This window comes from Miniopterus natalensis, chromosome 8, assembly GCF_054644295.1.
Source record: "Miniopterus natalensis isolate mMinNat1 chromosome 8, mMinNat1.hap1, whole genome shotgun sequence".
NCBI classification, from domain to species: Eukaryota; Metazoa; Chordata; class Mammalia; order Chiroptera; family Miniopteridae; genus Miniopterus; species Miniopterus natalensis.
The window spans coordinates 2,371,637-2,390,568 of NC_142088.1; the positions used below are offsets into that span (position 1 = coordinate 2,371,637).

Consider the following 18,932-nt stretch of genomic DNA (forward strand, 5'->3'; position numbering starts at 1 on the left):
CCGCAGCTCATTACAGACATGGATCGATTCTTCCATCGCTGTCAGAAGGCCTGCCCGCCATGTGAAATCCCGGCCCTTGAAGTGTATCCGCCAGGGACCGCTTCCCCCATTTCCACGAGCGCTAACAACCTTCCACGGGCCTTTTGAAAGCCCAAAGTTTTCAGAGAAGTAAAATGTATGGCACCCGCTCCATTCATCCTGCAAGAAAAAGCAACTACACACACACGCACACACACACACACACAACCCTGGAGAGCCGGGGAAACAAACCAGAATTGTGCCGATGGTGGCTGGGCAATCAAAGCGGGCTTCTGAGAAACGCGCCACTTCCAAGGGGACCAAACTTTCCAAGGCCTTTTCTTGAGCGACGTGGGTGCCGTGGTCAGTCTGTTTTGTTGGCTGTCTTCTCCTCTTAATGATAAAAGGTAGGTTGGGGGCTGGATGAGAGAGGGTGGATTCTAGAAAAATCCACGGCTGGCTTTCCCCCTTACGCTGCCCCTCACTCGGAGCCTGGAAAACGTGGATTCCTCGCTTAAACTGTGCCAACGTCCAGCCTGCTTGGTCAGATTTTAACTCTTCCAATGGCACCCCTGGGTGGGTGCGTGGGCGCGCCCCTGTGGGCGCTGCTCTCCCCGCTTCCCGCGCTCCTGTTCTCCGAGATCTCTCTCTGCCCCTCTCCGCGTTTGTCGCCCCCCCTCTACCGCCCTCGCCGCGCCCTCCCCATCCGTGCGTCTGCCTGGGTCTCACCGGGCCGGTCCCAGCCCCTGAGCCTCCGGGCATCTCCCCACGCGCCCACCTGCTGCCCGCTTTAAGAGCCGGTTTCACCCTAATTCAGGCCGCTGCTGCCCCCTCACCCGACCCCTCCGCCCCGCCCCAGGTCTCTGGACCCTGGACTACAGGCGCGAGCTCACCACGCCCCTGCGCCTCGCGGCCGCCCGAGGCCTGGCCGCCTGCGCGCGCCACCTGCTCGGCCGCGGCGCGGACCCCGACGCCGGCCCCGGGGGGCGCGCGCCCCTGCACGAGGCCTGCCTGGGGGCCCACGCGGCCTGCGCCCGGCTGCTGCTGCGACACGGCGCGGACCCCGACCTGCTCTGCGCCGAGGGCCTGGCGCCGCTGCACCTGTGCCAAGCGCCCGCCTCGCTGGGGTGAGTGACGCGCCCCGGACCCCGCCCCGGCCACGCCCCGGACCCCGCCCCGGTCACGCCCCGGACCCCGCCCCGGTCACGCCCTCCTCCCCGCCCCGGACCCCGCCCCGCCCTGGACCCTGGACCCTGGACCCTGGACCCTGGACCCTGGACCCTGGACCCTGGACCCTGGACCCTGGACCCTGGACCCTGGAACCAGCCACGCCCTCCGCCCGCCCTGGACCCCGCCCCGGACCCCGCCCCGCCCCGGACCCCGCCCCGGACCCCGGAACCGGCCGCGCCCCCCCACGCCGCTCCGCCCCCGGGGCGCGGCGGACCCGCCCGGTTCCCTGACCCCGTATCCGGCCAGGCCTGGGACCTCTGACACCTCCCGCGCCCTGACCCCTCCCAGACCCCCCCACCCAGGGCTCCGCCCCCGCCCCCGCCCCCGGACCCCGCTCGGCCCTTCCCCCGGGTGTAATTAGCCCTGATTGCGAGCGCGCGGGGGGAGGCGCCACGCGGAGGTAATGAGCGGGGTGATCACCGCGCAGCCGCGCGCCCAGGCTGCTAAAAGGCCACTGGCGGGCTCGGAGGCTGAGAAATTAGAGTTTTTAATGATAATTTTATGCAGAATAATTGTCACAGTGTGACACAAATGGTTAGCTCCTCGGGCGGGGCTCTGCAGTCCCCCTGGGGAGCCGAGCGGGCCCGCGCTTTTTATTTTCAGGGCACAGCGCCCCGGCCCACCTCCCGCCCAGGTGCTGGGGTTCGGGGGTCCCGCAGCTGCCCTGTCCAGCCCGCGTCTGTGCTGTCCCCATGGGGTCCAGCGGGCCCGGGAGGCCGTGGGGCCCCCGCGTCGTGGCGCAGGGGTTGCGCCCGGCTCCCGGCTGCCGCGCGTCATCCTCACACTCCCTTTAGTGAGCATGTTTGGTCCGGCCCTCGGGCTGTCACTCGGCCTTCTGTCTCTGCGGGAAGACGGGGTACCATCGGCATGTGAAGTGGGGGGGCAGGACTGCTGGGCCTGGGTGACCGAGGCCGGGTCCCACCTGCTGGTGCCCCTGGGTGCAGGGTGGGGCTCAGCCAGGGGCCTGGGGACGGGGGAAGGAAAGTGCCCCCGACCTCTGTTCTAGGAGCAGCTTTGCCGAGGTGGCCGCTGGGCTCGGCTGTACCTGTTTCAGGTGTTCAGTTTGATAAATTTGGACAGACGTCTGTGGGCCCGCGAAACCATCCCTATTAAAAGGTCGCCTGGCTCCCTTGGTACCTTCCCGGCCCCTCCCCGCTAGCCCACTGATCTGCTCTTTGTCACCGCGGTTTCGTCTGAATTTGCTGGGAATCTGTATACATGGAACGCGCTCTCTCCTGTCCGGCTTCATCCACCCGCCACCGTCGCCTTGAGAGTCACCGTATTGTTGTGTGTCGTCTGGCGCTCCCATCGGTGCCGGGCGCTGGGTGTTTCTCCTTCCCGGTGTTGGGAGGCATCGCGTTGCTCCCAGCTGCGGGCTGCTGTGAACATCTGTGTGCCAGGCTTTGTTCGGGTCCCTGCTTTCGGTTTCCCCCCGGGAAGTGCCTCGGTTTGGAACGGCAGGGCCATAGGATGTCACTGAGGGAGGACCTTTTGGCCCTGGCTGGTGTGGCCCAGTGGTTAGAGGGTTGCGGGTGCGATTCCCGGTCAAGGGCACGTCCTACCTGGGTTGCGGGTTCCATCCCTGGCCCTGGTCAGGGTGTGTGCAGGAGGCAGCCAATCGGGGGGTGTCTCTCCCACATCGATGTTTCTCTCTGTCTCTCTCTCTCCTCCCTCCCCCCCAAAAAAAGAAAAATCCATGGAAAAATGTCCTCGGGTAAGAATTAACAACAACAAGATAACCTTTGAAGAAACTGGCAAACCGGTTTCCAGAGCGGCTGTGCCGTTGCTTCAGGGCCTCACCACAGCCTGGCGGGCGGCTCTTCAGCTCTAGACGTTCTGCAGGCTCACGGGTTTGACGGCACTTCCCGGACGGCCAGTGATGCCAAGCTCTTGGCATGTGCTTGTTGGCCCCCCCATCTATCTTCCTTGGCGACGCACCTGTTCAGAGCTGGTGCCCATTTTAAAAATCAGGTTGTTTTGTTCTTAAAAGTTGCCATTTCTTTATACGCTCTGGATACGAGTCCCCCGTCAGGCCTGCGGTTTACAAACAGGACCCGCCCTTCCCTGGATTCTATTTTCTTCTCTTGAAAGTGCCTTTTGAAGAACAGACACTCCTAACGTTGGTGGGATTCAGCTTATTGGTTTTTTTCTTCTAGGGATTGTGTTGCGCTATCTTATCTAGAAAAACCTTTGCCTAATGCAGGACCACAAAGATTTCCTCTAGAAACTTAATAACTTTATATTTTACATTTAAGCCTATGAGCCTTTTTGAGTTCATTTCTGGATATGGTGTGAGGTATGGATTGGAGCTTTTTTTTTTTTTTTTTTTGCATGTGGATATCCAATTATTCCAGCTCCATTTGTCAAAAGGCCTCTGCTGTCTCCACTAAAATGACTTTGCACCTTTGTTGAAAATCAACTGACTACCTATGTGCAGGTTTATTTCTGGACGCCTGTCAAGTACACACAAGACAGGGCAAGGGCTGACTGATTCAACGGACCAAGTCCCGGGGTTTGATTCAGACCATTTATCACTTACAGAGACACTGAAAACAAGACTAGACAAAGATGCCAACTCCTCACGGTCCCTGTCCCACGCACCACAAAGGACAACACCTAAACAAAAGGAACCAGTTGGTGACAATATGAGTCGCGGTGACCCCGTTGCTAAGCAGCCAAATCTCGCCTTCAGCTGAGTGGTTTTATAGTCTGCAGCTGGATTCTGAGGGGCCAGGCAGGAAGCCGCAGACCCCGGGAGAACCCAGGCGGTGATGAGAACCCATCTCCTGAGAGCCTCCCAGGGGACACACGGAGGCTGGTCGTCTGGCTCCCGCCCGGGAGCATCACGGGTGCTCCGCCGAGACCCGGATCAGCAGCGGTTCAGGCCTTTGTTTCGTGGCCCGTGTGGATGCCTGCCAGCTCCCCGGGGCTCCGTGGCAGCACCCCTGCTCCCTAGTTCTGTTCTGTTTCGCTGACGAATTTGCCCGTTTTGACACCGATACCGCATTGTATTGATTACTGTGGCTCCGTAAGGAATCTTGATGTCGGTTCAGTTCGTGGAATGGTACCAACGTTAAGTTCTTAATTCTGACAAATGCACTATAACATCACAAGAGGTTAACTTTAGGGGAAGCTGGGTGAAGGGTATTTGGGAACTGTCCGTATTAGTGACTCTTTGTAACTCTTCTGTAAATCCAAAATAATTTAGAAATAAAAAGGGTTTTAAAAACCAAGTTGGCTTCATGCCTTAAGCGCCAACCTCCCACTTAAATTGTATTAGAAAAAATATGGCTTTTTACTAAGAAATGAGAAAGTAACCCAGACTCAGAGCACCCATATTGTGAATCCTGACAATACCCCTACCGCAGGCCGACAAGCTTACATCGGGGCATGTGAGGGCCGAGGTTTACACAGGCCGTCAGGGCTGCTCGGTGCGTGGACTGTGCCACAGAGACATTTCCCAGCTTCGGCCGGTTTGTCAAACACCACACAGGCCCAGGGCGCTGGGTGACAGGGACTTCCGAAGCGTCTGTGCGGAAGCCGGGCTCGCCGAAACTTTCCTTTTGCCTTCTCAGTTTCCCTTCTGTGTCTGTGGTCTCTCTCCGAGTCTATCCATTTAATCTGACCGTCTCGACTCACTGAAATCCTGGTTGTGGGGGGAGTTTAAGGTGGGCAAAGAACGCAGCAGAAGTTCGGGCGGAGCTCTGCGGCAGCCGGCTCCGGTCCTTCCATCTCCATGATTAGAGTGGGAAAGGCTCTCAGCTCCCACGGGACACGCCTCCAGCCACAGAGCCAACTGCCTCGAATTAAAAGTTGATAGATGCCAGGGAGGGCTGCTGGTTTTGACCAGCGCTGTTCAGCTTAGCGAGCCGGGGAGGCCTGGCTTCACGGAGTATAAACAGTGTCACTTTGACAGGAAAGAGCCACCTTTGCTAGAATCTTTCTGTACCTGGTAGATTTTAGGTCATCCTTAATTTTTTCTACCTGTCGGTAGAGAGAGGTCGTTGACCTACATACAGAGCCATTTCATTTCCTTCCTCTTGATGACAATGGTCCCCACGCCCAGGGACCCGGCTCTGCTCCAGCCCCTTTCAGTCAGCAATTCACCGTGGGCGCCGGGCTTGAAAACCTTTGAGTCACTGAGTCCCTGGGATTAAAAAAAAAAAAAATTGTCTGTGGTTCCTTCCTACCAGTGAGCTTCAGAATTCAGAATTCAACACACAAAAAAGGGATATTGGCGCTTTAATCTAGGGGCCTTTTGAAGAGATTTTCCCAAAAAGAAAAAAAGTTCGGGTACAGTGACTCGCTGCGTTAGTAGCCGGCCCGCCGGCCTCGCCCTGTTTATTACCCGAGTCCTCTCCTTGACCCTCTCGCGTCCAGAGGTGATTACGGTGAGAAAAGAATTAGCAGAGCCCCGATTCTTTCCCCGGCCCCGCTGTCTTGATTCAAGCAGGAGTGAGGAGAGCTGGCGTCCTGCATGAACACATTAGCACGAAGCATACTTTCGGGCCCCAGCTGTGTCAATTGAATGGAATAAAAAAATAATTCATAAGCCACCGTTGGGCCTGTGAAAGCAGCCATGTTAGGGGGGAAAATCATTGAGGAACATCACTGGGCGCTTCTCCTCTAGTTCAGACCCGGCAGGCTGAGGTTTGAGCAGAGAGAAGGGAAGCATTTCTCTTCCTTAGCAAGAAAGTCAAGGAAGGGGTGAATCGCGTGGGAACACTGCTCAGAGGCTGCACCCCAGCCCCGGAGTCTCTATCTGATAACAGGAAGCCCACCCGCCTGACGTGCCAGGCTCACGGGGACGGATAAATGACACAGAGAGAGCACTCCGCTCTTCTGCGCCCCAGGTGAGCGACTGAGTCACTGTTCAAGGAGAGGGGAGAAAACAGGTTCTGGCTCAATGGGAGCCTGAGGCATCGTAAGGAATATTGGAGGGGGGCTGTCCGCTGGCTGATTTGATATTTCTACAACCGCACACACTCCTGAGCACCTGCAAAGGGCTTCCTTGCTAGCTCCTCCCAGCAGGCCTGTGAGGCGTAGTTATGCCCAGTCTACAGATTAGAAAACTGAGGCTCTCAGAGGGCCCGTATTTTGCCAGGAAGGTGGCGCACTTGGTGGAAATCGTCAGAGCCGGGCTCAAAAGCCCAATGTCCTTAGAGAGATCAATGCGGAAAGATGGCCTCTGCTGTGTTAGCCTGATTTTTTTTCTAAAGCTGTGTATAGTCAAGAAGTAGCTCTGCTCAGCCCTAATCACCACCCTTCAAACACTGCCTATCACGGGCCTTTCCCGTCCCCTGCCCCGTCGTAGCATCTCAGGCAGATTGCCCAGCTGTCTGGCCACTGGCCGGGTCCCATTTGAATTCCTACCACTTAGGCCAGGGATTAAAAGAAGCGTTCCAGCCTGGCCGGTGTGGCTCAGTGGTTGAGCGTCCACCCATGCACAGAGAGGTCACCGGTTCCATTCCCAGTCAGGGCACATGCCCAGGTTTCAGGCTCGATCCCCAGTGGGGGTCGTGCAGGAGGCAGCCGATTGATGATGTTTCTGTCTCTCCCTCTCCCTCCCCCTCTCTCTAAAGATCAATAGAAACATATTTTAAAAGAGCAGGAAAGCCCGGGTGGAGGCAGGCACGCAGACCCCCTGCACCCGGCAGGCGACAGGAGCACCAGTGCTTCGGGAGGCTGCTGGGGGGTGGCGGGAGCCGTGCGCAGGATGTGGGCTGTGAGCCCCACTCCCCCCTTTAGAAATAAGTCAAAGCGACATAAACTCAGCGGCCTGTCCATTGGGGCAGCAGGAAAGCTAACAGACTCTCCCCTGGGAGGAAAGGGCTCAGACACAGCTGGGTCGCCCCAGTCCCGAGAGGGCCTGGGCGGCGCTTTGCCCACCGGGCGGTTCTCCTTCCACTGGAGACACTGACACGTACAAGGTCAAGGTCCAGGAGGTCGCCAAGACCGTTATCAGGTCCCTGCTTGTCACTGAGCCCCTCCCAGCCAGCCCGCCCCCCTCTGGACTCGCCCTCTCGTTGGCGCTGCCGTAAGTCGTTTCCGAGACCGTGGCTCATGCCTGGACAGGACCGTGGAAAATTCGAGAGACCCCGGGCACCGGGCACGCTAAGCCGACATCCTCAGGCTCCATGCGCTGCGGGCTGGTGGGGGGCGGAGCTGTTGTTGGCAACCTCGGCTGCGCCTCTTTCAAACTGTGACTCCGATCCTTTTGGGGAATGTGGAAATGCAGGCGGGCAAAAGGGCATTGGAAGCGCCCACCGGCCGGAGGTGAGCACAGGCCGGGCGCCGTTCCGGGCTGGCTTTCTGTGCACACGCATCTCTGCTTTTCGGTTTTTTGTTTTTTTAACAGGACTGTTCGGTGCTGTTTTGTCACCTCTTTCACTTCACTGCGGCGAACAGCTTTCCGTGTCATTAAACAGGCTCCCACACCTCCGTTTTTAATGGCTGCCCGGCGTGTGCCAGCGGAGGTGTGCCCCCGTCAGTCGGCTGTGTTGTTTTTCCTGGTGCCCGTGGTCCGCAGCTCACATCATTAGCCGCTGGAAGGAAGGCCAAGCTTTCGCCAATTAGCAGCTCTTCATTAGCCCTGGGACAGGCCTCCGCGCCCCGGGGGGGGGGGCGGGCGCCCTCCCTGCCCTTGGGAGAGGCGTCCTTGTGCCACTGCCGCCCGTCGGTCAGCCAGGCAGGCCGTGGGGGGACGGGCCACCCGTCTCCCTGTGCATGTCTTTGGAGAGGCAGAGCTGCTTAAAAAAAAAAAAAAAGCAGAAACAAATATCTTGCGATTGTTTCTGAGCGCACACGGGCTCGGGGGCGGGAGTGAGACGGGACCGTGACTCGGGACCTCCTGCGGCACTGTTGGGGTTCCTCCCGGAGTGGCGGGGACAGAGCCAGCCTAAGCTCTGCCGGTGAGACCTGCACCCTCTCAGCTGCATATTGTCCCAACGGACATTTCACATCAGGCCGAGCTTGTCTGTAAGGATCTCTCACCCGTCACAGCCCGCTGCTCAGGGCGCTGCGGACGTGGGGGCCGAGGAGCCGCAGAGACGGGTCCCTGGGCGGAAACGCCGCCAGCCGACCGGGGCGCCTGCAGCCTGGAGACCCTCCGTGGACGGTCTCGGGGCCCAGCGAGGCAGCGGGAAAACCGGCCATAACGCGAAGGATGCTCCTTAAGGAAGTGCGTTTGTTCCCCGCGCTTTTTGGGAAAACCGATAGCAGGCTGCCCTGCGCTGGGCACCAAGCAGCGGGGTAACTACGCCCCATTTCTACACTCGAGGAGCCAACGGCCTGAGAACGTCTGAAACACGGTGCGAGAGACGCTACGCCAGGCACGTAGGAAGCATAAGACAACAGAGGTGTGACCGTCTGCTGGTGGCACCGGGGGGCAGGTGCCCGAGGGGCAGGGGGAGGGGAGAGGGGAATGTATTCACCCTCGGGTTCTGAGAACCACACCTGGTCAGGGGGGACTGAGCAGAGGGCGAGCCTCAGGAAAAGAGGCCGGTGAGGCCCACGGGAGCTGGGTCTCTAGGTGTCCTGGGTCCTGGGGACAGGGCCGGGGCTCTCTCCAGGACGCCCATGTCACCTGGTTCCCACAGGAAAGGCCCTTTCCGGGTAACCTGGAGCTTGCGAGATTGGAGCCGCGGACAAATCAGGAGCCTGCCATTAGTGCTCTGGCAAGAAACGATCTGGGCGTCCACAAAGGACAGTGACCGTGGAAAGGAAGGGATCCTAGATGATGGGTCAACAGGGCTGGTGGCCAACGCAGGGGAGGGGCAGTAGGACAGGAAAAAGGCAAAGAACAGGTGCTTTACAGAACGAGCGCCCCCGGGAAGCAGAGGAGGGCCGCACCTGGGGCAAGGTGGCCAGGAGGGACTCCCTTCCCTGGAGCCGGGGGAAGGCGAGAGCAATCACCGCAGAAACAGATTCGAGCGGGAGCTGGGGCCGGAGCATTCCCGAGGCGGGAGGGACGGCGGTTCCTGGGGGAGCCCGCAGCCCTGAATGGAGCCCGAGGAGCCCACGGAGAGGGAGAGGAACCACAGGACAACTGAGGTGTGACCCCGCAGGATGGCACTGCTGTTGGGTGGTGGTGGCCTCTGGAGGTGCTGCTGTTGAGCAGAAGTGAGGGGCTGCCTTCGACGTGAGGAAATAGGAACCGAAGGTCCCCGAGGCCCACCTGGGACCCAGGCCGGTCCAGCAGCCTGTCAGCGGCCCGGTCAGTAGCCTGCCCCCAGCCCTTGGGCTGAGGCGTTTGGAGTTCTCCAGGTGAGGACAAGCCCCGAGGAAGCTGCTCTCCTGGGAGAGGCCTTGGTGCCAGGAGAGCACAGTCTTGGGTTCCGGCCGGTGGGCCTGGAGGCAGCAGAAGACACCCACCTGTGGGAGACCACAGTCCCCCGTGGGCGCCGAGAGCCCCAGGAGGCCCTTGGGGAATCGGGGACAGCTAAAGGCACAGTCTGTTCCAGGAGGGCCCGGTTGAAACAGAGGCCGCCCCACAGTTCGGTGTCGCTGAGAGAGAGCCTGGCGTCCGAGGGACCCTCCTTGGAGCTGTGACTGCCGGCCCTCAACTGCCAGTGTGACAGCCGGGGAGCTGGTGCCCGGCACCTCCCGGAGAGCTCCAGGTGGTTACGGGTTATTGTGGTTTCACCTCTATGCTAGATGCTTTTAAAACTATATCTTTATCGATTTCAGAGAAAGGAAGGGAGAGGGAGAGAGAAGCACCAATGATGAGAGTCATTGACCGGCTGCCTCCTGCAGGCCCCCGACTGGGGATCGAGGCCTGTGGCCTCACCGGGAGTCGAACCCCGAACTCCTGGGTCCCAGGTCGACGCTCACCCGCTGAGCCCCGCCGGCCGGGCTGCGCCAGGTTCGCGGGGAACCCTCCCAGCTCCGCCCACCGTGCAGTGGCCGTGGGCCTGGTACCCCCGTGGTTTTGCCAGATCTTTTTTTTCCCCAGCTGAGTTTAAACTCGGCTCCCCTGGCTCCCCAGGGAGCCCACGGGCACCGCGGGGTGTCGGGTGCCCCCTAAACGGCCCGGCCTCCCGCAGGTGCGCGCGGGCGCTGCTGGCACACGGCGCGTCGGTGCATCGCGCGGGCGGCGCGGGCCTGGACACGCCGCTGCACGTGGCGGCGCAGCGCGGCCTGGACGAGCACGCGCGCCTCTACCTGGGCCACGGCGCGCGCGTGGACGCGAGGAACGGCCGCGGCGAGACGGCCCTGAGCGCGGCCTGCGGCGCGGCGCTGCCGCCCGAGGCGCAGGAGCGCGGCCTCCGCCTGTGCGCGCGGCTGCTGGACGCCGGGGCGGCGCCGGACGCGCGCGACCGGGACGAGCGCAGCCCGCTGCACAAGGCCTGCGCCCACGCGCGCCCGGGGCTGGCGCTGCTGCTGCTGCGGCGCGGCGCCGACGCCTCCGCGCGCGACTACGGGGGCGCCGCGCCCCTGGCCCACGCGCTGCAGGCGGCCGCCCGCGCGCCCCGCGCGCCCCACGGCACGGTGCAGGCGCTGCTCAACCACGGCTCCCCCGGCGTGTGGCCCGACGCCTTCCCCAAGGTAAGAGGCGTGGGGGACCTCCCACCCCCAGCTTTGCATGCGGCGCTTGTGGCACTGCCAGGGGGCTGGGCACCCCCTGGGCGCGCGGGAGGCTGCAGGCTCCGCTTCCCCGGCTGTGGGGGGAGACGCTGCGCTCCCGACAGCTCCCCGGTGAGGCCCAGGCCGCTGGTCTTGGGACCACACTTGGAGGCGCCAGGGCCCCGGAGTGTCCAGTCCCTAGAAATAAAAAAGACCTTGGGGCACCCCGGGGACTCCACACCCTTTTATTCGGATGACGCTGTCGTGGCTTAAATTATTTCGGCAGCTCATCTGGTCTGTTGTAATTTTCAAAACAATGAAAATGGATTGCTTATGGCATCCGGCGCTTGATCTGAAATGAAATACCCAACCTTGTTGGTGAGATTAATGACACGTTTGCGGATTCCCCTCATTCGGGCCTCACGCGTCCCTGTGAAATGCCAGGCAGGTGGGGTCCTCGTCCTGCCCGCGTTCCCGCCAGGTGAGGGGACTTGTCCCGGGTCAGGGCCGTGGTGGGACCTCAACCCCGCTTTGCAGCCTTGGCTCTGAGCAGCTTGTCGCCTTCCCCACGTGTCAGAAATAATAAAGAGGAAGGATAGTGATTTCCCATCAGAGAAAAATACTCAGAAGACGGGAAATTTTCCAAAAGTCCCCAAAATATTGGTTGGAACAAGGGATTGTCTTCCTCAAAAAGATTTCACTGAAGGGAAGTCATCCCTTAGATGTAAAACCGGGTGTGCTTACTCTAAAAAGAGGCCCGCCCCCCCCCCACACACACACACACACAGTCACCAAGCAGAGGCCGGAGAGGTGCTTCAGCCTCACAGGTTTTGAACAAGCAGTAAGGCTGTTATCCAAAAAGAACAGTGTTCTTGACGGTCTGAAATAGTGCCATTCACACATCGCTCTCAGATGCTAACTCTGCCTGGTAGACGCATTCGGAAGGCAGTCTGTCTGTAAAGACACAGGTGAAAAGTGGAAAATCCGCCCAAACAGCTCCCCGAGCGTTTCCTTGACAGACACTGTGACAGGCGCCTTACGCTCACTCTCCCGCTGCTCTGAGCGGTTCTCACGTGGCACTAACGCAGTCGGTGGCTCCCGGGCGGCGGGCCCTAGGAAGGGAGAAATGCCAGCAGTTTTATATTCTATAACGCTTACCTGTTAGGGTCCTAATTTACATTTTAGCATGTCCCAGGATTAGCAGGCTTAGCCCATCAACCTGTAACTTGGAAACAAGGCCCCCGCCCACTGCCCCTCCAGGTCACCCGGGTTTGCCTTAAACCAAGGTACACATGTCAGCCGTCGTCATATGAAACTGTGTAAGGAATGAGAGAGAAACAGGGTTTATGTGATGGGCCACCAGTGAAAAATATCTGGAGCAATTATTATTATTATTATTTAGAAATTCAGGTAGTTTTTTTTTAATGTTTTTATTGCTTTTTAGAGAGGGAGAGAGAGGGAAACATCGATGATCGGCTGCCTCCTGCACGCCCCTTATTGGGGATCAAGCCTGAAACCCCGGCATGTCCCCTGACTGGGAATCGAACCAGCGACCGCTTGGTGCATGGGGTGACACTCAACTGCTGAGCCACACTGGCCAGGCTGGGCAAATTATTTTAAAGAAAATAAAGGTCAGTGCATTTCAGTGGTGCCTAGAAATAATCCTCTGTTGGCCTTGAACTCATTCTGTTTGAGTGATTTTTGCCCAGGCTTCCAGTCTTAGGTGCAGCCCCATGGCACCTTTCCTGGAGGCAGGGCCTCTAACCTGACCTCTGTCTCCATCCAGGGCTGTGGGAAGTGCCCTACCTTGACCTTGACCTTGACATGCAGGGCAGGCAGGGCCCAGTGCCTCCCCCTCTGGGTCTCCAGGGGCCCTACCCGTGTCAGCCACACAGGAACGGAGCATGCTTAGTGGAGGTGCAGCTGGGTTTAGGTTTGGGGGCACCACTTCCTATAGCGGGGGTCAGAAGGCCATGAGAGGTGTTCATCACCTAGAATGCCAGTGGACCTCCCAGCAGCTGCAGAAGGAACTGGAGTTTCCTTGACATGCGCAGGGCCGGCCCCTGCACCCCTCAGTCAGTGTTGAAAGAACGGATTGTCCAGCAACTCCAGGGCGGGGCGCTTGCCATTAAATCCGTGGAAATGGGGGTCTGAATTCTTTGTGCTGAGGTCAACAGCACCTCGAGGGAGCGCCCGTGGCACTCCTGGGCAGGAGCAGGGTGCGGGCGGAAGGCATTCACCATACTGAGCGGCCACTGAGCAGGGATACGAGTGCCTGTGACGCTGGAGCCTGGGCCCGGGACAACCAGGGCAAACACTCTCCAAATCCGGCCACAGTGTCGTCCTCCACCTGGGCCACCTGCGTGTGCCACCAGGGAGGGGGTCTCACCACCCACGAGGCATCAAAGGCACAGGCCAGCTCTGCTCAGCAGCCCCTGGAGCACGCGGCGAACGCGCTGAACCTGGCCACGAAGATCCGCCGCAGGTGAGCCTGCGGGCCCGCGACACGGACACACAGGCTCCGGGATGTCGCAGCACACGCGGTCCGTGGGCAGCAGCCGCGCTTGAAGTAGATGTAAAGAGACACCCACGGAGCTCAGAATTACCGAGGCAAAAGGTTTCACAGCGAGCTTATGACATAGATCAGCCCCCTCCTGCCCAGACAAAGGCGCCATCGCCGCAGCGGGCGGCTCCGAGCTCCGTGCGGGCCGAGGACGGTGCCAGGCCGCGAGAATCAAAGCCCTGCCGCCGCCTGGGGAGCGGGCGTGTTGACAGTGCCGGGCCTTTCTGCCTGGCTGACCTCGGTTAGCGCCAGAGCCAGGGGTGGGCGCGAGGGCAGGTTTGAATTCAGGAAGGTGTCAGCACAAGTGGGGCCGCCTGGAGGAGAGCAGGCAGGAGGGCAGCGAAACTCATGCAGTGCCCATCCGAGCTGGCTCTGCCACGGCCACTGCCACGGCCACGGCCACCCACCGAGCTTGCGGGTTGGATGCTCCGTCCGGAATAAGGGCTTTGCTCTGGGGTCTCTCTCCTGCCCTCGCCTGGAAGCTGGATTCATGCAGCGATAATGAAGCCCCACGTTATTCTCAACCCGAGTATGAAAGTCTTTGGAGAGCGCATTTTGGGCTGGAGCTACAGGGGGTGGGGACGGGCCAATCCCGCCCTGAGACGGGACAGGACCTCCCAGTGTCAGAAGCTGGAAAGGAGCAGCCACCGGACAGAAGCCCTCGGCCTAGGACCACTCTCTCCGGCCTCTCCCATGGGCGTTTGTTCGGGAACCACCCGGACTCACCACTCAGATGCAGTGATGAGCCTTATTTGTCCCTGGATATATAAAGAGGCCCCCTTCCCAGAGCACTTTCCATTTGCAGCCAGCTCCCGTGGTTAACGCACCCTGGTTCTTCCAACCCTGCTCCTTATTTTGCACAATTTCCCAAAGACGCTCCGTTACCCACAGGGCAGGGACCAGCAGCTCCTAGAGGAAACGTGGGCGCTGGAGGCGGTGAATATTCACTCACGCTTGCCCACGACTGGGGGGAGCGCAGAACAACACCGGCATTGTTCTGTTTCCCCAAAACCCACACAGGCCTCGCCTCCCACGGGCATCCCTGAGCATTTGGTTAGTCATTCAACAAACACGCCTAAGGAGCTGCGACGCCCGGGGCTGGAGTTAGCGTGGAGCAGGGGCGCGCGTGTTTCCGGCCCTCAATGTACCGCCCCTCAGGAGGGCGAGGCAGCCGCTCACACCCCTGTGCAGAGCAGAGCAAAGACCCTCCACGCCTTGAAAGGGCCAAATAAGGTGCCTGGCCTACTAGCTCGGGGGGTGGTCACAGGCTCCCCCAAGCTCGTGCTGAGTGAGCCCAGGTCTGGGGGCTGAAGCCTTAGCTGTGTGAAGGGAACGGTCCAGGCAAATGTCCTGGGGCAGAAGGCGAATGGCCGCACATGCCGTCAGAGATGACCCAGGGGCTGGAGAGGAAACCGCAGGAGGGAGGGGGTTGAGGCAGGGCCCTCGTTAAGGGCTGAGCCTTTGTCGGGAGAACAATGGGAACCTATGACATCATGCGAAGCGGAGCGGTGACGTAATCAAATGAGCATTTGGGGTGATTTTCCTATTCAGGTGTGGAGAGCGTGCTGGGGTAGGGCTGGTGAGGACCACAGGCTGGTGGCCGTCCGGGCGAGGCTGCAGAGAGAGGGGCAGAGGAGGCTCATGGCAAGAAGGGCAGCTTCTAGAAGCATCTGCGCAGCTCTGGTCTTGCCTCACCTCCTGGGTGTTGACTGTGTTGAAAATCTGGACGTCGTTTCCCTGTTTTCGTTTTACCCAATTACGGAATTCGGTGAGGTGGCTTCACGCTGATCCCGTGACACCGGGTTTTTAGGGGGCGAAGGCTGGGGTAGCAATAGTCAAAACCCAGGGCTGCATTTCCTGTCTCCCCAGAGCTGCGCTCCCCCTGTCCCCAGGGGAGGCGGGGGCAGCGATCATAAACGGCGAGCCTCTGTTTTCCTTCCTCGTTTTATTTCTCCGTCTACATCTAGAGCAATGTGCCTGTGTGATTTTTTTCCCCTTAATTTTCTTTCTGCCGCCTCATTAGCCGGAGAGAGTGGCGTGGACCCTAATGACATCAGCCTGTCAGGGTAATGTGGCAGCCGCTCTCCGCAGACAGCGAGGAGGCAGCCGAGGTTTTTAAACTGTGTTGGCGTAAAAATAATGAAGGCAGCCAGCTGCCTGGCAAACACGGGGGGCACTGCGCTGAGGGCGTGGGGAGGGCCCGGAGGCCCCAGGGAGGTGGAACCGAGGAGAGACAGGAAATGAATTCCCAGAGACAGGCAATAAGGCTTTGTCACAGTCTGCGGCCCAGGGGGGCCGGGAAGGGGTGCTTTTGCCCGGGGAGGGGGGGCTGGGAGTGCTCGGTGCTGCAGCAGCCACTGGGTAGCATTTAATGTTTCACGGGAAGAAGTGAGCTGGCCGATGGGAGGGTCGCTGGACGCCGGGGAGCCCGAGGAAGGCCACAGGAAGCAAGCATTGCCTAGGACTCCATCTATATGTAACCCAACTGGATCTGGGGGTCCAGCGCAAGCCCCCACCTTAGCGGCGTGCTTTCTCCCAGCACCAGAGAGGACGGTTGAAGTCAGAGACCGTGTGCTCCGGGAACTGGGATGTTAGTGGCGGCTGAGTCAGCCAGAAGTGTCGACATGTCAGGAGCACACTGGGGGGGTGGGGGGGCTAACAGGATACACCCCGTCTCAAACCCATAAATGACAGAAAGGATGGAATTACCACCACTGGACTCATCTAATAGTTTGGAGTGTGGGGACGTCACCCCCAGTGTTCGAAGGACCACTGTTAGAAGATATTCACACAGGAATGAAAATCGGGCTGGACTCGGATTTCTCTGCTGCAAAATTATCCTAAGACAATGAAATGCAGTCTACAGATCTTTAAAGGAAAAGACTGGACTGGAGGATTCTGGGCTCAGTCAGGACGGCTTTCCTGCTGATGTTGGACGCGTGTAGCTATCAAGACATAAGACAAGGCTTCTTAGTGCATTTTTTAAAAAACCAAAAACCATACTTCTATTTGCTCGACTTATTTATTCAACAAATATTTATTGAGTGGACAGATGAGAAACACAGTATCCCTGCCCTCATGGAGCTTACATTCTAATGGGGAAGGCAGTGAGCCTAATAAATAACCCAACAGACTGATAAGGACTCTGTCGAGAAGGGCGAGAGGCAGCTGCAGCGTTAGGCGGGGTCGTTAGGGTGGGTGGCCACTAAATAAAGACTGGAGAGGTGGGGCATCAGCTCTGCAGGTGTCTGAGGTTGGAACCGCCCAGCAGACGAGCAGCCGGTCTAAGGCCCTGAGCCTGGAGTGGGCCTGACCTGCATGCGGACAACACTCTTCATGATCTGACCCTGCTCTTCTCTCCAGTCTCGGGCCCCATCATTCCCCATGTCCCTGCCCCAGCCAATAGGTTCTGGTCCTTTTTACCTTCCAGGTTTGGAAAATGTGTTCTCCACCGAAAACACTCTTGCCCCCAGAGCTCCGCATACCTTTTATCAGTCCTGCCCTGTAGTCAGGTCTTAGCTTGAATGTCCCTTCTTCCAGAAATCTTTCCCTGAGCAACTCACCATCCACTGTGAGCCCAGGTCTGAGTTAGCTTCCATTTCTAGCACCTGGTGATCCCCCACCATGGGGCTGTGGCACCTGCATGCTATTGTTAGTGTTGGGATTGTATTGTTGGGACTTTAAGGTCCTGAGAAGAGCAGGGTCGGATCATGAAGAGTGTTGTCCGCATGCAGGTCAGGCCCACTCCAGGCTCAGGGCCTTAGACCGGCTGCTCGTCTGCTGGGCTGTTCCAACCTCAGACACCTGCAGAGCTGATGCCCCACCTCGCCAGGACCTAACACACTCCTGGCATCCTGTAGGAGCTTGGTAAATGTATGTGGAATGAATGGCTTAGTGGACAGGCGGTAAGCACACAACCCAGTTAAAAGAGAGACAACTTAAATAATTGTAAGGCATGTTGTAAAACTAATGCAGATACCAAAATTATTTCTGAAGGAGATATAAATAGTAAAAAACTCCTATCCAGATAGAGGGACACACCTACCAGGCTCCTGCCCCCTGCCTTGCTGGGTTTGGCCAGTGCAGTCTCTCTGCAGCAGGAGGGAGGGAAGGAGAGTGAGGTCAGAGGATCCCCTTGTCTGCTTCAGGCTGCTGTGTGTCCCTACCAAAGATCACTGACCCAGTAGGACAGCCCATTCCATCTCCACCCTCTGGCCGAGGAATGGAAATAGTGCTGCCACCAGCTCTGCTCTAATGCACTGTCCTTGGTAGGTCGTCCACACTCACACTGGGCTGAGCAGCCCCTCTATCAGTAAACCTCCCTGAAATCATCCTGTGTGAGACATGCCATCTATTTCTTACTAGAATCCTGACTGATACACATGCAATGCTAAATTTCTGTAAAACCAAGATTGTTTCCCCGGAAAATATAGATTAACAAAATTGATTCAAGAAGAAATGAAAACAAACTGTGCTGCTAACCAGGGAAGAGACTGAAAATATTAAATTATTACCTGCAACTAAACGACTGGCTTAGACAATGTCAAGTGTAAGGTCGATCGTGCCTTCGTAACTCAATAATTATCTACTTTTTAAAACCTTTCAGAGTATTAAAAAGATAGAAATTTTCTCAGATAGTTTTACATAAACTATCAGTTTTAACATAAACTGATATTAAAACCTGACAAAAATAGCTCAAAAAAGAAAAACTATTAACCAAATTTAGGTATTACAAGAGATGTAAAAATCTTAGTAAATTAAATTGGCCATTATATTTAGAATAGCCAAATAAAGTCTCTTCTATGAAAGCAAAAGTGGGTCAATATTGGAAAATCTTTTGTATCAACTTGGTTTTAAAAAGGCAAAAAAATCCTGAAATTTGTAGTAACCTAGGAATAGAAAGATGTTTCCTTAAGTTAGAACAGAGTGTCTATCTGAATCTCATCTCCAAGATTATATTTGTTGTGAAACATTAGAGACAATCCTGCTAAAATTAAGAATAAGATAATGCCTACTGTCAATATTGTTTGACATTGAACTTTGAAACTCTAGCCAATGTAACAAGACAAGAAAAATAAATAAGACATACTAAGAGTGAGGAAGAGAAAATACCATTATCTACAAAAATGATTGTCTACCTGAAAAATAACCTTCATAAATACAGTGTACTTACAAATCAATGAAAAAAATGAACACACTATAGAAAAAAAATGAGCAAAAGACGTAACCTAGCAATTCAGAAAAGAAGAAACACAAATGGTCAACCACGACAGGTGTAAATATTCCACATCGTACTTATCAAATTTAGATAATTAGATGGTTTGGGTAGAGAGAAGGGCACTTTCATACTCGATTCTTCAAGAAGTGTACCAATTTACACACTCATAATTTGACAATATGTTTTAAAAGCTTTAACATGTACCTACCCTTTAGCCCTGCACTTCTACTTCCAGGAATTCAGTGTAGAAAGGGGATAGAATTATTACCTAAACTGGGTGGAGACAGCAAGAGATAGAATTATGTTTAAGAATATTCACTGTTTATAATATCAACTTAC

At 57.2% G+C, this 18,932-nt stretch overlaps 1 protein-coding gene across 1 annotated transcript in view; it reads left to right on the plus strand.

Annotated features, from left to right (window-relative positions):
• ASB18 (ankyrin repeat and SOCS box containing 18) overlaps positions 1 to 18,932 on the plus strand; it is a 33,486-nt gene that overhangs the window by 11,523 nt on the left and 3,031 nt on the right. The window contains exons 2-3 of the mRNA XM_087819352.1: positions 878 to 1,145; positions 10,293 to 10,794. Of these exons, the coding sequence (XP_087675478.1) occupies positions 878 to 1,145; positions 10,293 to 10,794 (770 nt within the window). The remainder of the gene's footprint in view (positions 1 to 877; positions 1,146 to 10,292; positions 10,795 to 18,932) is intronic.